General features: G+C 52.2%; 2 protein-coding genes across 4 annotated transcripts; both read left to right on the forward strand.

Annotated features, from left to right (window-relative positions):
• Nucleotides 1-274: 274 nt before the first annotated feature.
• On the forward strand, nucleotides 275-14,142 carry SZRD1 (SUZ RNA binding domain containing 1). 2 transcript variants are annotated; one of them, XM_075113734.1, is made up of 4 exons: nucleotides 275-403; nucleotides 10,303-10,352; nucleotides 11,371-11,622; nucleotides 12,469-14,142. In XM_075113734.1, the coding sequence occupies exons 1-4, from the start codon at nucleotides 353-355 to the stop codon at nucleotides 12,569-12,571; spliced, it is 456 nt and encodes a 151-aa protein (XP_074969835.1). In that variant the 5' UTR covers nucleotides 275-352; the 3' UTR covers nucleotides 12,572-14,142. The 2 variants fall into 2 exon arrangements, with proteins under 2 accessions (XP_074969835.1, XP_074969834.1); XM_075113733.1 differs by having other exon boundaries at nucleotides 276-403; nucleotides 11,368-11,622.
• On the forward strand, nucleotides 13,977-20,045 carry NECAP2 (NECAP endocytosis associated 2). 2 transcript variants are annotated; one of them, XM_075113725.1, is made up of 9 exons: nucleotides 13,977-14,114; nucleotides 14,756-14,815; nucleotides 16,259-16,359; nucleotides 16,463-16,567; nucleotides 17,046-17,127; nucleotides 17,705-17,813; nucleotides 18,199-18,376; nucleotides 18,528-18,612; nucleotides 19,025-20,045. In XM_075113725.1, exons 2-9 carry the CDS (start codon nucleotides 14,793-14,795, stop codon nucleotides 19,071-19,073), a joined length of 732 nt encoding a protein of 243 aa, XP_074969826.1. In that variant the 5' UTR covers nucleotides 13,977-14,114; nucleotides 14,756-14,792; the 3' UTR covers nucleotides 19,074-20,045. The 2 variants fall into 2 exon arrangements, with proteins under 2 accessions (XP_074969826.1, XP_074969825.1); XM_075113724.1 differs by lacking the exons at nucleotides 13,977-14,114; nucleotides 14,756-14,815 and adding an exon at nucleotides 14,931-15,589.
• The last annotated feature ends 52 nt before the right edge of the window (nucleotides 20,046-20,097 follow it).

The raw sequence follows: 20,097 nt of genomic DNA on the forward strand, positions 1-20,097 counted from the left end.
CGCTGGCTCCGCAAGGCGCGAGCGTGCAAGGCGCGAGCGTGCAAGGCGCGAGCGTGCAAGGCGCGAGCGTGCAAGGCGCGAGCAACACCCCGCCTTTTCGCCCGGTCCTCCGGCCCGCTAGGGGGCGCAAGCGCGCTGCGCTGCCATCGCCCCGCCGCACGTGGCCGCAGCCGGCCATCGCGCACGCGCTCCTCACCATGACGCCTCCCGCTCTTTACTCCGCTGTGCGCAGGCGCGCCGGGCTCGTGCCGGTAGGCGGTGGCGGCGCAGGCGCGCGGTGGGTGGGGGGGGTGGCGGGTGGCGCGCGCATGCGCGGGGCGCGGGCTGGCGGCGGCGGCGGAGGGGAATTAAAATGGAAGATGAGGAGGTCGCGGAGAGCTGGGAGGAGGCGGCCGACAGCGGGGTGAGGGCGCCTGCCTGGGGCGGTGCGGGCGGGCCGGGGGCGGCAGGGGGAGAGGGGGAGGCGGCGCTGGCGGCGCTTCGGGAAGGTGGTGGGGCGCGGCGGGCCCGGAGCGCCTTATAGGCCTCTTAAAGGGACCACGGCCTCGCTCAGCGTGGGGTTCTGCAGCCCGGCCCCAGCCCCCTCTGCTCGTCTCCTCTCTCTCCCCCGGTGGCGGGGCTGCCGCGGGGAGCCCCTTCCTGCCCGTCCTTCTCCCGCTTTCTGCTGGGCTCCAAACCCACCCCTTTCCTCCCCCAGCCGTGTGGGGCTGCGGGCAGGGCGGCAGCGGCTGGTCGGTGCGGGTCGTGGCCGAGCCCCGAACAAAGCTCCCGCTGCCGGGGAGCGTGCGGTGGGCGCTGTGGGGATGACGGGTGGCTTGCTTCCTCTGCTGAGGGGCTCTGACAAAACGTTCGCCCTCGCAGGGCCTCTGGGGAGAGGAGGCTGGGCTGCGTGGCCGGGGTTCACATCAAAACCCATTTCTCCCCCTTGCTCGAGGCAAATGTGCTTCGTTAGGACAAAACGTGGAGAGCCTCAGCGTGGCCCAGCGTAGCTTCCAGTGCTGTAGCTGAAGTTCTCACTCGCTTTCATTAGCTGGCTCAATACCTGAAGTTTTCGTCACGTCTCCCCTGCTGGGGGACTCCGAAGCACTTCTGCGTGTTGCGCCTGCAGAATAAAATCATTATTTTAGCAGGAGCGTGGGCGGGTGATCTGCAGGGTATTCACAACAGCGTGACGAGAGAAGGGAAACCATCTCTGCCAGGCAGTCTCCTGTTTTATTAAATTCAGTGGGCTCGTTAACGATCAGAGGGCAGAAGGGCTTTGTAACAATGACTTGGTGAAAAGACCGAATTTGATTCTGGTCAGGAGATTGGGTTAGGCCTGGCTAGAAAGAGGGGAGCAAAATAGAGCCTGTAACTCAACGCCTTCGCCCAGCAGCGTGAGAGATGCCAGCAGCAGGCTGGCAGCACAAGCGAAGCGCTCGCCCTCGCCTCTTGCCAACACTGTGAGACTGCAGTCGTAGGAAGCCTCGTGCCGGGTGGCAGAGTTAATTCCAGTGCTCGTTAAATCATTCCATGAAGGGACATAGCTTGTGTCTCGGGAGCTGGTGATAGCTGTGGCCTTGAGTAATGGTTTAAAATTGTAGGGCTGCTCAAATCCCAGCCATCGGTTGTCTCTTTGTCCTTTCAGCTTGTACCTTTTAGGTGTTCTTTTAAAGCCCTTAGAAGGAAAAAATCTGTCACCTGCTCCTTCTAACATCCTTTTCCAGTCCAAACTGCTGAGAATCTGTGTTCATAAACTCAGTGCTGTCTTGTGCTGCTGAGCAGAGAGATTTCCTGAGGAGCCACCGCCACGCTTGCAGCTGCTTTTGCAGTTGTTGGGGCTTTGGATGTCTGCAAAAGCAGTTGGAGCAACAAGGAAAGTGAGCTGTCTGCGGCAGGAGCTCCTCTTATGTAAGAGAAGAGATGAGAGCTGCCTTCTGGCATCTGTCATGGTTTAGAAAGGTCGTTTTCAAACCGTGACAGCAGGAAGGAGACCCTCTGCTGCTGATGGTGGCTGCAGGCAATGAAAAGCTAAGCAGGATGGAGCAGAGGAGAGCCCAGCCTTGTTTTCTGAGGACCAAATAGATGCTGGCGCGGCCAGGGACTGCGAGCTCTCTGTGCTGCTACAGAAATCAAAGCTACTGGAGGTAGGCAGGTTGAGAAAAGAGGAAGAGAGGGCAGGAAGAGGCTCTGCTGTAGAGCAGGTGGCGTGACCGACTCGCTGGTTAGCAGCCGAAAGAGATTTCGGGTGCACCTGCTGTTCTCTGCGCCTGAAACCTTGCTGCAGTCATCGGGCCGGTGGGCCTTGGAGCTGCCCCGAAGAGATGGGCCTGCTGCTGAAGGGGCGAGAGGGAGAAATCATGCGCAGGAAAAGCGTATGAACTGGCCTAGTCCTGTCATTGCAGGGTTTTTTTTTTTTTGTCTTAGGGAATTCCCTTTACTTTCTTCTTCCATCTGTATCTTATTTGGCATGAGGTGGCACGAGACAGATGCCAGCATAAAGGTGAAAGACACGACTCTCTTGGTCAGTGCTCAAGAATAATATGTAATAAAACATAAAAGACACCAAGGGGCAGCTTTAAACACATAATCTTGTAACACTTTATGCAGTTGAAAACCTGAGTTGTCAATTTTTTAGACCCTTCAGCACACCCCTAAGGAAACAGCAGTGATGTAGCAGGAGATCCGTGGTGGGCTTCTGAGATACATTGCGTCTCGGTGTGTAATTTTTTAATGTTCCACCCAGAGAGTTCTTAAGGACAGAAAGTACATCAGATTTTCAGCACTGGTCCTTTCTTGTGTGTGCAGGTGTTGGTGTTAGGCTGCGAAGTTCTGCTCTAGATCTTTAAAGAAGGTACTTCTTAGCAAGAGGCAGTTCTGGGCTGACCAGAGGTGCCATGGCCTCCAAGTTATAACATCACTTCACTTACCTCTTGCAGATCTGCCTGCCAAAGCAGGCAGCACTAAAATCTCATTAGGTTGAGGGAAAACCCCAAAAAACCTGACACAGACCTTCCACTTTGGTTCAGTCAGTCAAATAGCTGTAAAACAGATCCTCAAGCATTTTTGTTCCTTTGGTCTTTAATGTGGCTTCTGTCTTTTAGCCTCTGTGTCACCAGAATTACCCAGTGCTTGCCAGAAAAAGGAGCAGCTCCTCGGGTACGTGCCACCCCCTGAGTTGTGCCAAGGAGATGCCTTCTGCTCCGGCAGCTTCACCAACCCCTGGAGTCCCGCAGGCACCGCAGTGTTGATGCTGGTGTAGTGGAACTCTGTGGGGCCTCTGGATCCGTGTTAGCTAAATGCTTTCTGATTAAATCTTCGAAATGTCTGTGAAATAGGGAGGTTTTGCTTGTCCGTGAGTTACAGATGGAAAACGGGTGTGTGAATAACGAGCAAGTTGTCTAAGTTATGACTAAGGATTGAAGCACCAGGCTTCAAAAACCCAGCCTGGGTTAGTAGACACTAATATGAGTGGCTGCGTGGCTTGTTTTTTTCTTTTCTTAAAGGCTAGCTGGCTTTAGGGAAGAGGGAAATCACAAATGAGAGGTCTGCTTGTGACACCTGAGTCTTTTTACCTGGTTAAACTAATAATTACGCATCAAGTGGGAAGCTAGGCTCCAAAGCTGGGGTGGAAGCCCCACGTCCAGGGCCACAAGCAATTTGCAGCCCTGAATTGGCACTCTTCAGCTGGATTGATTGCTTATTCCTTCGCTAACTAGAATTTGAGTGCCTTCTTAATTAGTAACTTATTTCAAGTCAGAATCCGTGTAGATGGAAATATTAGCCTGGCAACCTTACAATAGTTTAAAAAAAGTGATCTCCTTGTGTCTTGTCTTTTTTTTTCCCTTCAGTTTGCTGATGGACAGCTTGCAGGGCAGTTAGCTCCCAGCTGCTGCCTGCAACCTCCTCGCTGGTGCTTAAAACTTACCCTGCCACAGCCCAGAGTCTAAGTCCCTTGTTTAGACTGCGCTTTGCTTTGCTGATCGCCATGAGAAAGAGAAAAACCCCCGATCACCTGATAACCGACTGCTCGGGGAGGATGTGAGCAGCCAAATGTGGGTGACTGAACTTTGTCCCTCGTGTGCGGGGATGGGGATTGTCGCCTGCTTGTGTCATGGCACTGGGGGAGGACCGTTCACCTGAGGTTTGCAGAACCCCCCTCGTTTCTATCGTCTCTAAATTGGTCGGTGTGCGAGTGGCAGAGAGGGCGGCTCGCCTTGGATTTCACCCTCCAGCAAAGGCACTGGTTATAAAGGGCTGAATTGAGGTTTTCCACTGGTATTGCTTTGAGTTGCTAAATATGATCAAAGTACAGAGAAGTCAAAAGTGAAATATTTCAGAGTGTAACGCTGTGACCTCCGGTCTGGTAACTGCTCGTGTGATCAGAGGCTGAGTTAGCGGGGTTTTAGCATGCAGGAACTGTACCCAGGAGGGAACCTGTGAGGATAACTGCTGATTTTTGATGGTTGGCTGTGAGGATGGGTTTTGACTTCACGGACCAAAATGATTTTTGTGAAACTTTTACTGAATATTTGCTTGAGGTGTTAGTAATTAGTCAAAAAATTTTGAAACTGGGAAATGGAACTTTCTGTTCCTGCTGCTCCATGTTGCTTTGGCAGAGGTAGTTTCTCTGATGAGACAAGTGATACTTGTAGGTCGAGAATGAACAGGTGCCATGAGACGGTGAAGCGAGTCTCGGTTTGGGGATATTGCAGCAAGTCCTGTATGGCCCTGCCCGGGTCACTTGGGGGCGGTCTCTGATTCGTACCTGCTCTCGCAGACCTTGACAAGCACCTGGATGTGCTGACTGACCCTGTGCAGGGACGTGGGTGCAGAAGGCAAGGGTGATCCTGTGCATTAAGGAATGTACCAATGCCTTTGCAAAACAATGTGGAAATGAGAGGGCTTTTGGTACATCTTAGCCTCTTTTTTTTTTTCTAGATTCATAAGGGGTGTAAATATATTCCCGATCTGGATCTCTGAGGAGTGTCCGTGCAACCCGCCTGCCACACGAGGTGCGAAGGCTGGGGAGGGAGAAGGAGCTGTGGCCCTCCTGAATGCCTTTCCCCCAGTCCATAACGTGCCTGCGGTGGGAATACCGTGTGGCGCCTGCCAGGCTTGTTCCCAAAAATACTCTCGTGTCTTGTTTCTCAGTATTCTAGCTGCCGAGAAGTGTTATCTACCTATGGAAGATGTAAATGCCAGCGCAGCTTAAAAGCATCTGCGGCTTTCTTGGGTACAGTCCACTGCCAGGATTTAACGTAAGCACGGTATCTTGGAGAATTAATTAGTGGAGCAGTCTGATTCCCAGTCGCCTCAGGAATTGGAATGTTCCAGTAATTAATAGAAGATTAATTTATCTTCAAAGGAAAGAAATAGGTAACTAATGAGGAGTCAGCTTGGAGATGTTTTAGGATTATCTACTCCTCTTTCTTGATGGTGTTTTTGGTGAAGCAGCGAGTCAGATATCTGCAGCTGTAAGTTGTTGGGTGCCCATGAGCAGCTTTGGTAATCTCAGATGTTAAAATCTAATTTCTGTTTTCTAAAGAAGAGAACATTAGCCAGGCCTTGAAGTTTATCTCCTGTCCTTTAGAAAATGCCAGAGCATCTGGTGGTGCTTTTAATAAGCAGGTGAGGCTTTGTTTTTAGCGTTGGTGTGGGAGGCTGCAACTCTAGCCTAAACTCCCTCTTTCTGGGTTTGATCTTGCACATTATTTGTGAGTGAGCGAGGGTAGAAGGCTGTGTTCAGGAGTAATTTCCAGTAAATACATCAAAGAATGTGGCTAATGGTTTTCTAGAGCTGCATATTTGAAATGTTATCAAATTTCTAGGAGAGCACAGCTTCCTTTATCAGTGGCTATCCTGTGCTCTGGCAGGAGGGCTGGTAGGTATCTCCTCGACTTCTGCAAAGAAGCCAAATTTTGGAGGTAGAGGGCAAAATAATCCTGCTAGTGTAAGGGATCTGTAAGAAGCCCAAGTCTCTGCCTTCCTTCAGACATTCAGTTGTGGTTACGCACAACACTTGAAATAAAAAATAGCTAGCAGTTATCTTGTTATTCCTTTCCCCCATATCAGCAGAGCTTGGAGCTGCTCTTATTTAGTCTGTTTAGAGAGTCTTTGCTGGCAATGACGTGCAGGGTAATTCTTTATACGTGTCTGATGCATTACAGTTGTTCCAACAAAATTCTTTAGATGACAGCTAGGGCTGACTCGGGCCTCTCTCTGCTTGTGCTTTGCGATACACTGGAGAACCAGGTTCGCTTGGGATGGTGCCTAGACCCCCCTGTGAAGCCGTGATCCATAGGAGCCGACCCCCGCAGGGGCATCCCCTCCTGAAGGGCACGTTTCCGGGGTGTTGGGGGGAGCATTGATCTCCAACTCACCAATAACATTGCAAAATTAGCAGCTGTATTAGTGGGTTCTTATTTAGGATGACAGGCTGTGGGATCTCAGCAGCAGGTTTGTGTCTTAGTGTCTGTGTCTGTTTTCTAAGAGGTATTTTATTGATCCTTCTATACATCGCTCTTTTTCACAAGGTTAAAGGGTAGGAAGGATGGTTATGATGGGGCTGGAATTCAGTTTCCATTACGTCCTCATCTACAAATGCGCCTTAAATGTCAAAGAACAGCGTCGTCTTCGTGCTGTTTGTTTGAGTCCTTTTTAGCATCTAGACATAATAGCACTAAAAATAGTTTGTCAAGATTCTTTACTAATCTTTGGGGGGGCGTGTTTTGAAGGGGGAGTGTAAATGAGGCTTACTTTTGGGTTATATAAATAAGTTTGTTTGGGAAATGAAAGCAAGGAGAGCCTCCTGAGAAGATTAATAACTGGGTTTTGTATGGTGTGACCTGGCCAGCTACTGGGTACGTGCAGCGTGATGTCCTCGAATGCCAAGTCTAATTGCCTCTCCTGTGAGCCGTGCCTTTGGGTTGTTGCAGCGCTTCTGGCACTTGCCCTGTAAGTCAGGTCCTAATTTTATCTCGTTACTCTCACAGCTTGGTGACAATGTGACTTCGCAGTGGTAAGGGAATGACATCAGGAGACGAACAGATCTGTGGAGAGCGGCAGCAGGGATTTTCTTTTTTTTTTTTTTTTTTTAATTAAAAGCAAGCCATGTCAAGGTGTTTCTGCTTCTCAAGCTTGTGAATTCAAGCAGTGCAACCCCTGTCACGATCTGCTAGCTGTGTGAGGCTGCGAATGTCTTGGATTGTTTTTGCGGGGTGATTAAGGGCTGCCCATTTGAGCTGGCAATGCTCTCCATGTCTCTGTACCTACAATTCCAAACACAGTAGTATTAAACACCAGGAGTTTGCAGTACTGTGGCTTTTGTTGAGAAAAGATGGGGTCAAAAAGAAAACACAACTTCTAACACATTGAGAGGGGTGCGTGTGAGGTGGGGAGCTGCTTTTTTATGCTAGCCATTCACTTTGAATGCAAAGGAAAACTTTTTCTACCAAGAGTTCAGTGAATGTCTGGAGGCAGCTGGAATCCGGTCAGCAGCACCGGGAATTACGAGGATCATGTAGGACTAACAGTTGTTTGGATGGGTTGAGAGTGATACGTGTATATTTGGTGGGGAAGATTGTTTTCTATTATCCTGCCAAGATTTCTACGTGTGGAGGAAGCCTCTTGTTTTGGAGAGTACATCGTGGTTCTAACAGCCGCTCACGTTAGAATTTAGAGGATATTTTAGCGGCCCATTACTTTGCTCCTTGGTGAGGAGCTCCCCAGGCGCAGAACAGCTGTTGAGCCTGCATGCGGTGGCTTATGAACCAGGACTGCACATTCGCTTAGCGACTGCTGGTGATTACGGAGGGGTGAGAGGTGAAAATATTGAGTATTCTGCAAGGAGTGGTCTGCACAGGAGGAGGAAGGAGTGAAACAGACTGTAAAGGGCTCATTTGGCGAGGGGTGTCATGATGGCAGAGTTTGAAGGATTCCTTTGAGTAAGTGTGCATGTGTTGAGCAAAGTAAAGAGATGTTTGGGTTTGTTTTTTTTTCTGGTAGGGGAAGCTGCAGGTTCTGGTGTCAGAGGAAGTCTGGCACGTGTGAGGGCGTGGAGAGCTGTCCAGCAGTGCTCAGAGTCAGTGTGACAGTTGTGTTAATCAGAGTGTTTTTCAGATGCTGAGGTTGAACTGACGCTTTGCAATTACAGGATCTTGTAGTCTGATGTACGAACCGCGACTTTAGCCCCAGGGCTGACCTGCAAAGCCACCAGGAATGTAGAGCAGTGGCTTTTGTCAAAGCAATCTCTCCTCTGCCAGGAAGGAGAGAGGTGAGAGCGGAATGGAGCCTTCCTCGTGGCTACCATGTGGATCGTCATGCTTTGTGCCCCACAGTCCTCACTGTGGGCCGTTGAGCTTGTCTGCCCCAGTTGAGTGGTTCAGCACTGTGGTTCTGAGCCACAGCTGGCTTCGTAGTCACTGCAGTGCCAAACACTAAGTGAAATGAGTTGAGAGGCGCTCGAGTGTGCTTTCCCCGCCTCTCCGCCCTGTCTTCCTGTTGTCCCTCTCCCCCACGCGCTGAAGTATTTAATAAGGAATATTTAAGGAAGCCTCCGTCCAGTCCACTGCTTCCAGGAGGCCCTGGGGAGGCACGGTTAACTAGTTGAGTTTGAAAAAGTATTTTAAAGACTCTTCTATAGCTGGATGTAACCTCTTCTGGCACGGTGTGGACAGATGAGCTAACCCCTTCCCCTTAATTGGACTTTCATTGTTTGCTGCCAGCCACTCTACGACGTCTCCATCCTTGCCGGGATATCCGTTTCCCTGCTGCCTGTCCCCGGACAGCCCTTATTCTGTCTTTGCAGGCAGCTGATGCACATTTTCTCCACCCTCCTGAGCAGCATTGGGTTGGGATTTTCCTCCCAGTCCTCTTGAAGGAAACTGCAGGTGTGTTTGCCCTCAACAGGAGGCTCTAGCTGTGACCTGGCCTTCAGCTCAATGCCACACCAAGGCCCTGGCTGGTTTTGTCCTTACAAATCACCCGTCACCTCCCACTACAGGGTTTCATCGAAAATTCAGCCTCCCACCCACCATTTATCTTCCCTGAATGATTTGTGACTATTCCCTTCTAGGTGGAGGCTACCGTGGGCTTGTGTAGCTGTGTGACCAAGAGCAAACACCGTGGTTTGGTATTTGGTAGCGACTTCAGTTCATTCGCTGCTTACTGGGACTTCGGTGAATTGCCGTGCAAACCAGTTTCTTTGCCGGGTTGTGCCTGCTGTGGTTTTTGACAGCAGGGTAGGCTCTGCTGGCATCGAGCTTTCAGTGTAGTTAAGCAAACCGGCCTGAAAAGTAGAGCAGGTGTGTCCTGCCAGAAGCTTGGAATTTCCTTCAGTATTGCCAGTTATCAGCTGGTGAAACTAGGACGCTCTCAGGTAGTGTTTTTCCTTCATTGATGATTAAATAAAACACATGACTGTCTCAGAGGCTCTTTTAATAGCATCGCAGTCGTGAGAATCTAAAGATACCAGCGAGGTTGGGGAAGGTTACCTAAAGAGAAGACTGGGGCTGAAACCTGGCTTTATTTTTCTATTCAGCGAGGTTTCTCCACATAATTGCTCCGATAGCAAAACCTTTGCTAAGGCAGATGCGAGCCTCGGACAGAAGTTGACACGCTTAAAGCCACACTCTGTTGGCATTTGGGGGTGATTAATACATCTTTCCGCCGATTGATGACTCAGCAGCTGTATTGCAAAGGGAAGGAGAAGCACAATACGGCTCTGCTCAGCTCCTGCGAGTCCCTGGGTGCATGTCAGGCGGGGCAGGGACTTTTTTGTGAAGGAGGGTTATTGCTGCAAGCAGCAGGAATGCAGACCTGCCGGCCAGTCCTCCAAATGGCTTCAGGCTCTGGGGCTGAGCTGCCCCGCTGAAATCAAGCGTGTGGACTGATGTGGATCGCCCCAGCCGGCAGCTGCTGCTGCTGTTTCTCTGCCGGAGAGGTTTGGCGCTGGTTCCTGCTCGGATCTGGGAATACCTTGCTGTGTATTCCTGTGGCTCTTTACCCTTAATAGAGCTTTCTTGCCAGCTGAAGTCCTTAAAATGAAGGATGAGCGCCTCGCAGCTGCCCTTTCACCGTGATACGCAAAATCCACAGCCTGCTGTAGGTGTACTAATGGCGACGGTAGAATATACGTGGCAGCTTTGCTTCTCTCTGCCTCTTGATTTGCAAGTCATCCTCAGATGGAGAGACACGCTCTCTCTGCCCTCTTCATAGTATCGCTGTACAGGAGAGTGAAGCTAAATGTGTGCGCACACAGGCTCAAACTCCAGTCTCCAAGATGAGCCTTCAGGTTTTGATTTCTACCTCCTTCTTTTGTAGGAAATAGACAGACGGTTGGAAAAGAAGCTGAAGATCACGCAGAAAGAAAGGTAATGATGCTGCGCGGTTCGGTTAAAGAAGTAAAAACAAAACAAAACCCAACAACTTGTTTCCTGAGGTGCTGTTGGACATCTGAAGGCCTGGGGAGCGGGAACAGCAGGGAAACAGCTTCAGATTGAGCAGAGCGCACTGGGTTTGGGTTCAGAAAGAGGAAATCTCTGTCGTGCCACTAGATGGCCCTTTCGATCCATAGCGGGGTAGCGGAAAGCTTCTTGAGAGGGATTTTATTTCAGAGCAGGGTCTTCCAGACTGGATGTAGCTCCAGCTATGGGGAAGCCATTTAAGAAAAAGGCACTCAAAGGAAGAAATGGGTGAGTCAGGTAATCCCAGCTCGCAGCCCTAAATTGGCTTGCCGTGCCTTGCGTCAGTAAGACCTTCTTTTCCTGCTTACTTTGGGTTGGGGCAGGGGTGTGTGTGTGTTGTTGTCTTCTAGCAGAAATATTTCTAATCACTCCTGATGAGTCTTTTGTTGTTGGGATATTTTTTTCCCCTTTGATTCTTATTAGGCCACCTGAAGAGTCACAGCATGACTTCTCTGGGACTTCCCCACAGAGAAGGGACCGTAAAAAAAAAAAAAAAATTCAAAGGGTGAGATGAGGGTCAGGGCTGGCTCTGAGAAGTGAAATGGCAGGGCTGCAGTGGGAGACCGGGCATCCTGGTGAGAGGAGCCCTAAAACTCCTGGCAAGGAATGGAATCAAGGCGCTGTTACCGATATCTTTGAATAGAAGTGCTAAAACTTTTGCCAAGTGTCTGCTTCCCTTTGCTTTGGTTGAGTTTAAAGATGTCGAATGCAGCAAGGACTGGTTTTCTGTCTCTTCCTGAGCTAATCTGCAAACCTGCCTGCTGCTCTAGTTTAGGGTTACAAATATAATGAGGTCTTTAATTATTACAGGCTGCCTCTTAATCACAGGAATGACATCTGACTGAGAGGAATTCACACACACAGTGAAAAACATGCTTGCTGTAGAAAAAAAGTACCAACCAAATGTTTTTCTTTTAAACAGTAGAAAGTCAAAATCTCCTCCTAAAGTGCCGATCGTGATTCAGGACGACAGCCTTCCTGCAGGTCCTCCCCCGCAGATCCGCATCTTGAAGAGGCCGACGACCAACGGTGTGCTTAGCAATCCCAACTCCGCCAGCAGGCCGGCCTTCCCTGTGAAATCCTTGGCGCAAAGGGAGGCGGAGTACGCGGAAGCCAGGAAACGAATATTGGGCAGCGCAAGCCCCGAAGAAGAGCAGGAGAAACCCATTCTAGACAGGTGAGAGCAGCTTTTCGTGCTGCAGCAGCTTTGCCTGCGCTTCTTGCAAACACCTTCCTATCAGAAGGAGGGGGATGAGCCTCTTGAAGGGTAAAGTGAGGCCATCCAGAAGATAGGAGTGGTTTGTTAGCAAGTGAGGCATCATAAATCTCAAATATGCAGGACTTAAGGGAAGTGCAAGTGCCTGATAAGGCTATAGAGGTTATCTTAGAGCCTTGGAAGAGCATGCTGGGGGTGTAGAGAGGAGTGCGGACAACCAGAGTTATCCTGGCAGGAGATATCCTCGTCTTTCCTGAGGTTTTTGACTTAAAGGAGCTGCTGCCTGTGGGCAGGAGAGAATCACAGAATGTCCTGAGGTGGGAGGGACCCTCAAGGGCCACCGAGTCCAGCTCCTGTCCCTGCACAGGACACCCCAAATTCACACCGTGGCTCCGAGGGCCTTGTCCAAGGGCTTCTGGAATATCGCCAGGCTGGTGCCGTGATGCCTCCCTGGGGAGCCTGTGCCAGGGCTCCACCACCCTCTGGGGGAAGGACCTTTCCCTAATGCCCAGCCTAACCCTCCCCTGGCACACATCTCTGCCATTCCTTCAGGTCCCAAAGACCTGAGAGTCAAGCATGAGCACTCTTAAATTAATGCAGGTTGTTTGAAGGCACTGAGCTCGCCCTTTTCTTTGCAGCGCGGGTGTCAGCTACTCTTTGGAAAGTCATGAAGTGCTGGTTTGGTTTTAGAGCTTCCCATCCCAGGGAGCAACGTGTGACGATTGTCCCGTGGCAGCGCCTGCCCACCAAGGCGTGCAGCGTGCGTGGCTGTGCTTCCCCTGCCTCTGATCTCCTTTCTCCTTTCAGGCCGCCGAGGATCTCCCAGCCCGAAGACACCAGACAGCCCAACAATGTGATCAGGCAACCCCTGGGTCCCGATGGCTCACAAGGCTTCAAACAGCGCAGATAAACGCGGGCGAGCAATGCTGCTGCGGAAGGCAGGGTCCGCCGCCACGGGTCGCACTGCCGTGGCGGACAAACGGACTTGAGCAAAGGGAACTACCTGGTTTATTTGCACTGTGATCCCCTTTGCTCTGCCCACTGTGACCTTCAACCCCACGCACTGTGACCTCCCCTCTCCACCCACTGTGACCGGCAAACCGAGAAGGGCTGTCCCCGAGTCGCTGTGAAAGGAAAGGGGCCGAGGGGAGGGGGTTATTAAGGACTCGGAAGGGGTGCAGGGAGTCGTGTGTGTGCCACTTGGGTTGAAGCTAGCGCCAGCAATAACGTTTGTTGTACTCGTAACCTGGGATTTAAGGAAAAAAAAAAAATGGGAAGCCTCCCCAGACGTGCACGTTGTCCTCATCACTTTAAGAGCAAGTTCTGTTTTAAAGGATCTCTTTTATTTTAATCCCCCCCCCCCCCCCCGTTTGTTTTCTGTACGTCAGACCAACGGAGTGCATGGGAAGGGTTTTAACTGTTTGTTTTAATTGAGAGAGGTAGTTAAGTGTTTGGAAAAAAAAAAAAAACAAGTTTCAATGGATTTCTGCGACTTTAATGGTTCGGGTTTGGCAAGCTCTTGCTTCTCCTTCTCTATTTCTCCCGCTGCCAAGCGTGTGGAAGCGGACTCCTGGATACCTGGCCTTTCCGATCGTCTTGGGAGCTGGCGGAGTCCGACCTAGTTTACGTCTCGCACCTGTTAAAGCTTGGCTAGTATTGTGTGCTGGCTGTGAGGAAAAGCTTAAAATACATCTTTTTTTTTTTTTTTTCTTTCTCTTTTTTTTTTTGTATTTGGGGAGAAGGGAATATAGACGGATCCCATGAAAACGCCTGCTGCCCGGCTGCTGTTTGTGGCAGAGGGCGAAGAGTTAGGGCTCCATTCCGAGGAGAACTGCCGGCACCGTTCCGGTCCGTGAAATAAATACGTGGGGAGGAAGCCCCGCTCCGCACGGCGCGCGCTCGTTGGGCGGCTGCCGCCCCGACAGGGAGCAGGATGTCCCGAGGGTCCGAACCCGCGTGGCTTAACGACGGAGCGAAGGCTCTGATCGATCTCTCTGTCACGGTACGTGCTGCGTTCGCCTCCGGAAACCACGGACGTCGGGGGAACAAAAACCGCCTTGGATAAAGTGGATGATTCCTTCGTGGCAGCAGCTGGCTCCCCGCGAGGCTTCAGGGAAGGGATTTTCCTCCTCTGGCTTCCAGGAAGAGGACAGGGAGACCAGTGGTCCGCCAGAACGTGGAACTTCATCCCCCCGGATGAAGCTGACCTACCTTAATATCACTTAATATCGAGGGATTAGACGAACACTAAATGCTCTTCTTGGAGGGGACGGTACCTAGAAAACCATTTCTGGTTATCGGCGGATTATTCTGTACGGGCGCAGCCTTCCCTGCTACTTTGTGCTCAGTAGGTTCAAGGGTAAACGAGCAAATCTTTGTCTTCTACCCAAAGGGAAGCGACCGTACAAAAAGATGTGTATGGAAATACGGCTTAAAAAAAGCAACCATTACTGGTAAAATAAAACTACCTGTGTATCAAAAGTATCCGCTAGAGCGTTAATTAGCTGATGAAAGCTGATTAAAGCACCGAGGATGGTGGGGACGGGCGGGCAGGCGTCCCCTGGGGAACCCCAACCGCCAGTGCTTTGTTTGGGGGGGGTGAGTGTCTTATATTTATCCCCCCACCCCCCTCCCGAGGCTGGGGGTCAGGGTGAGCCCCTGGGGGGGAGCGGGAGGGGAGGAGGCCATCAGCAATAACCCGAGTCACCACGCCTTTCCTTAATTATTACTGAAAATAGCTTTTAATGGCCAAAAAGCACCCCCCCCCAAATCCACCCAGTTCCTGGTGTAGCTGGCTGGTGTTAAAGCTGCTGCCTCCTCCAGCACCGAAATCTCCATCTTTGGCACCAAAATCTCCCAGCTCCTCCGTCGCAGCAACCAGGATACGTCCCGCCCGCGGGCAGGGCTCGGCGGCGTTCCTGCAGGAAGCCCCTTCATCCTGGGGAAGGTGGAGGATAAACACGGTACCGCGTGTTTTCACCCCAAAACGTGCACCGAAGAGAAAATGTTTTATAAATTGTATTTTAAATAAATGTCTTTAAACTTTTAATGACTTTTTTTTTTCTTTTCTTTCCTGTATCCCCGTCTCTCGCAGGGGCTGCTGCAAGAGGGACGTTTCCCAGCGTGAGTAGATGCTTAAAAATTCATCAGGAAGGTAAAATCTGGGAGAGTTTGGCCATAATTGGGCCGGTATTTACCCAAAAAGATGAAATTTCCCCCCATTTTTAGTATCGCTGGGGAGATGTGCTCTGAGAAGGGTGGGAAGTGGTGATGCTGGGAGGGAAGATGTGGTTTCCAAACCTGGGCGTGAGCTGTGACTGTGCTTCCTCTTGCTGTGGAGGGTAAAAGTGGTCTTTATTTTATTTCATCTTGTTATTTTTGCCATGTGGTGGCCTCCCTGCTCAGGTGTTGTGCTTTCGGGGTGCCTCCAGCCGAGGCGGGGAGGGATCGGGGGGCGCTGGCAGCTCCCGCAGGCGCTGACTCCCTTTTAGTTCTTATTCTTAGAATTGTTTTAAATGTGAAATCAGGGAAAAAAATGTGGTTTTTCGTGACTCGGAGTCAGGAAGCGGGGAAGGAAGGTGCTGCAGCAGCGCGCCCTGACGGGCCGGCCTGGGAGCTGACCGTGCTGGTTCCCAGCTCCCCGCCCGCCGCTCCCCAGCACCTCCCTGCAGTGCGGCCTCCCGCCCGCCAGGGGGCGCCGCGGCGGCGGCTGCGGGAGCGCCTCCCCTCGCCCCGCGGGAGGGAAAGGGGGCGGGGCCGTGGAGGCGGGGCCGTACCATCGAGGCGGGAGCCAGAGCGGCGGCGGGCGGAGTTCCGCCGCGATGGCGGCCATGGCGGCGGAGGAAGGGGATTACGAAGCGGTGCTGTGCGTGAAGCCGGCGGTGCACGTCTACCGGGTGCCGCCGCGGGCCTCCAACCGCGGCTACAGGTGGGGTCTGCCCCTCTCCCATGGGCCCTGTCCCGCTGTGGGGTGCCTCTGCTCTCCCTCTCCACCCCCATGGGTCATCCGGCCTCTGTCCCTCCTGTCATGGCGGTGTGCGGGGTCCCCCTTCTCCCCGTGCGGTGTGTGGGCCCTGTCCCCCGCCGTGGAGCAGCAAGACCTGCCCCTCGTGAAGTATTTCTGCCCCCCGTCCCGGCCCCACGCCCCCAGCGGGGTATCTCACTTCCCCCGTGTATTTTGGGTCTCCTCTCCCCTCAGTCCTCAGCCTGGACTAAAGCCTGTCCTAGCAGAGCCAAGCTGTAGCTAACGCAGCTCAGCACCTCCAAGAAACTGCTTTCGAGCTGGAGATTCTGCGGAAAGGGAAGCGAAACCTCTTGTGCAATTCTGGCCCAGTCGCTGCTGGGACCCGATGCCTGGTTTTTGCAGGGGACCAGCTGGTTTCGGGTGAAACGAGAGGTGTCGCGACGAATCCACCTCATTGTGTGCAGCGAGCGTAGGTGCAAGCAGGTTGTCGCTTGTGCTGCTTTGGTACTGTTAACGAGGGGAGTCAAGCGGATAACTCTGTGGCATGTTATAGGAGCATTAAAATAGGTCCGTGGTGGTGCCTGGCACGTGAGGGGCAGCTCAGACATCAGTTGCCGTTTCCTCTTTCACCAGAGCTGCAGAATGGCAGCTGGACCAGCCGGCGTGGAGCGGCAGGCTGCGGATCACGGCCAAGGGAAAGATCGCGTTCATTAAGCTGGAGGACAAGACCTCGGGTAAGGAGGAGGAGAGGTGACAGCTCACGCCCCTTCATGGGGAGGAAGATGGTGCAGAGACGTTCCGTTGTGGCATTGACCCGCTCCCATTTCTCTTTTTCAGGAGAGCTGTTTGCCCAGGCGCCGGTGGAGCAGTTCCCTGGCATCGCTGTGGAGAGCGTGACGGACTCCAGCAGATATTTTGTCATCCGCATCGAAGACGGGAATGGTACGTCATGATACATGGGGGCTGGTTTCGGGGAATCACCTCAGAAAGTCTTCGGTGCCCTCGCTGCTCCTACTTGTGAAGGATTTCTGCTTTCAAGGGATAAATATTCCCTGTGTACCGTGGCAAAGGGACAAATTATCTCACTCCCACACACCAGCTGCGCTCTGTCCTTCACCATGAATCAAACCCAGTTTAATTTTGCTACTTGGCGTTAGTGTGAGGATGCCTCTGTGTGCAGGATCATCACCGTGGTGCCAACCTCTGCTTTGACTCGTTTATATTAATTGAAAATCTGTTTTTACTAAGCCTGTACATGCAACCAACGAACCAAAGGTATCTTTGGTCCCGTATCTCAGTCTCCAGAGCTCCAGCTCCAGGTGGAGAAGGCGGCAGGCACGAGGGTGCGCGGGACAGGGTATCCCATCCCTTTTCCTCTGCTGCTTGGCGATTCCAGCCCTTACTCTTCCTCCTTCCCCAGGCCGCCGAGCTTTCATCGGAGTCGGCTTTGTTGACCGAGGTGATGCTTTTGACTTCAACGTGGCTCTCCAAGACCATTTTAAGTGAGTTTGTGCCTCTCCCTGTGTCCTCTCAGCTTGACTTTTTTTGCGGGTGTCCGCCAGAAAGGGTGGGGGAGAGGAAGCTGTGAGCTCCTGTCGTGCTTGAGCGGGCAAGCGTGGTGTAAAGAGGTGGAAACACCCGCTCCTCTGCGCAGGCTTTGTACAGGCAGCTCTCCCTCTCTCAAATATTGCCCTGCAGGCTCTCAAACTGGGCTTCCCAGGCCAAAATTGGGCAAATTCCCTAATTCCTTTTCATTTCTTCACTTGCCACCGACAAGGGGCTGCTCCTGAGGGGCTGGGATGCTGCTCTGACTCCTGGCGGGCAGTGGGGCTTTGGGGCAGGATGGGATATGCTGCTGGCTGGAGGATCCATGCGGCTCAAGCACGGACAGCTGCTCTTAGGAATCATTCCCCTGGTGCTGCCCGAAGTGTGTTGCCTCATCAGGCAAGGTCTTGGATCACATTCAGCGCCTTTAAAGAGCTGCTGTCAGGCAGAGGGGGATGATTTGGGTCAGGATTTGTCCGGGAGAGCCTCAGGCCGGTGGTTCACGAGTCCTTTTCTGCTTATTAATCCCTGCAGATGGGTGAGGCAACAGAGCGAGCTGGCCAAACAAGCCGAGAACCCCGATCAGGGACCCAAACTGGATCTGAGCTTCAAGGAGGGGCAAACCATCAAACTCAACATTGCGGTGAGGGGCTTTTCTGGCTAAATCCACTCCCAACCTTTGCCTTGGGTGGCACAAAAGGAAGTAGTGGCTTCCCCCTGAAATCCCCGTGCAGGGGGAAGCCTGGTGCAGAGCTCTTTGTGGTAACGCCACATGTGGTGATTTGTAGGGGGGTTGTGTTACAGTTCCCAGTTACAGAACTGGGTCTGTGGGTTCACAGTGGGGATTTGGTGTAAAAAAAAAAATAATCCTTGATTTGACCCCTCGTGTTCCTCCAGCGGTGGGATGTTGCAGCACAGGAGGTTTTTTTGCTCCAGAATAAAGCAATTTGTGAGCTGTGGCTGGGAGGAATCGCACTCTGGCTCTGGAGTTAAACATGATGCCACCCAAATTCTCTCTCTTCTTTCAGAACATGAAGAAAAAGGAAGGAGCAACAGGGAACACCAGACCGCGTCCCGCAGGTCCTGGGGGCCTGAGCTTGCTCCCACCACCTCCCGGAGGAAAATCTTCTGCTCCGGTTTGTCCTTCCGGAGAGCGGCCGTCTTTGCTCTCTGCACCCACCCAGCTCCCGGGCACCCCCATCACAGGTCCGTGGTCACGCAGCAATGGCTGTAAAGCTCTTTAGAGCCAGTTTCATCCATCAAAGTTGGGAAAACAGAGGGGGAATCTGGGTATAAGAGTGGGAAATAACTCCTGATATTTGTTTTCTCTCTTCCCGACTTCCCTGGCTGCCAACAGACTCCCTCTTGTCCTGGCCGCAGCCCGCTACTGCTCCCTCTGCCACTACCACCGACGTCTGGGGAGACTTTGCCAAAGCTTCGGGGTGAGGCTGTGGGGGGTTTGTGGCGTGGGCGATCCCCACAGCGTTAGAAAACGCCCATCTGGACCAAATCCTGCCGGTTTTGCTGAAAACCCCTGCGGGGCTGGGGGCCCTGCCCCATCCACGCACCCGTTTGGGATTTAAAAGCAGCTCTGACAGCGCATGTTGCTGTCAGAGTTCAGGGCCGGTCTGCGGGTGCTGCCTTCCTCTTTCTCCGGGTGCTGGCAGCATGCCCCGTCTTCCACGGCTGCTCTGGGCTGCTCTGGGCTGCTCTGTGCAGCGGGGAGAGTTTTGGGGTGACCCTGGAGGACCCATTTCTGGCTGCCCAGTTCCCTCCCTGTGTACTGCAGTCCCTTTTGAAGTCTAAAACCTAATTTTTCCCCCTCTTTCTCTCTCCCTCCCTCTCTTTCTCCAGGTCAGCTTCTAACCAGACTCAGGCGAACGCAGGCTGGGTTCAGTTCTGACCCTGGCCCCTCATCCACTCTTCCCCGCGCGGGTTCTGGGATCGTCACGATTCCTTCAGGACCAAAGCAGGGGCTTCGGGACACCCCGCTCCTGCCCTTAAATCCCACCCCCGGCATTGAAATGCCGAAATAAGTGCTGGAGAGCAAACGAACACGTGCCTTAAAACACTCCACACCAGCTCCCTCCGCACCAGGGGGCCTTTTATTGTCTACCTGGATCACAGCAAACCCCTGCGGCTTCTCTGCTGTGCAAAAAAAGCCATCAGCTTCATCACCTTTCCTTAATAACGAGAGGTTGAGCGAGTGCGCAGAGCAGGAGGACTCTTGCTTGCAGCGCTGCCCCGATTCAGGTAATTCTCGCTAAAGGTTTATGCGATAGAGCCTCCTTGGAGTCGTCTCCGCTTTCTCCTCACGTATCTGGGCTGGATAAATCCTTCCCTCGGCGGGGAGCGCCCTCCTGGGGACGTCTCACCTGCGAAATCTGGATGAACGCCCCGCCGAGGTGCCGAGAGTCGCCCTGATTCTTTTTCTGAGCGCTTAAGTCTGCGGTGCGGGAGGCGGGAGCCGGACCGCTGCGTTTCCATGCTGAAATTGCAAATTCCTTGCTCTGGGAAGTTGTTTTATTTTTTCCTGCTCTATTTCGAAGGCAGATTTTTTACTTCTTTCTGCGGACATTTTATTAAGTGATATATGCAATGAAGGACAGAATGGAGTTGGTCTCTTTGACAGAGCTGGGGTTGAAATTCCTCTTTAAAACAAATAAATATTTTCTTACCTATTTATATTAAGGCCTTTCAACGTACAAAGTCCTGCTTATTTTTTGTCAGTGCCTCGGATTTTTATTATTTCCAACTGGATGACGAGCGTTTCCGTTTCAGAGCTTAACTTTGCCTGGCAGTGAGCATGCGAGCCCAGGTGACAGATGTAACGCTTCAAAGCGAATAATAAAATGGTTTTGATGCCAAATATGAATATTTTTCCCCCGCCCCGTGCGGGCTCGGAGGGGCTGTGATGAGCTTTTGTG

This window comes from Phalacrocorax aristotelis, chromosome 19 (assembly GCF_949628215.1).
Source record: "Phalacrocorax aristotelis chromosome 19, bGulAri2.1, whole genome shotgun sequence".
In the NCBI taxonomy this organism is placed as follows: domain Eukaryota; kingdom Metazoa; phylum Chordata; class Aves; order Suliformes; family Phalacrocoracidae; genus Phalacrocorax; species Phalacrocorax aristotelis.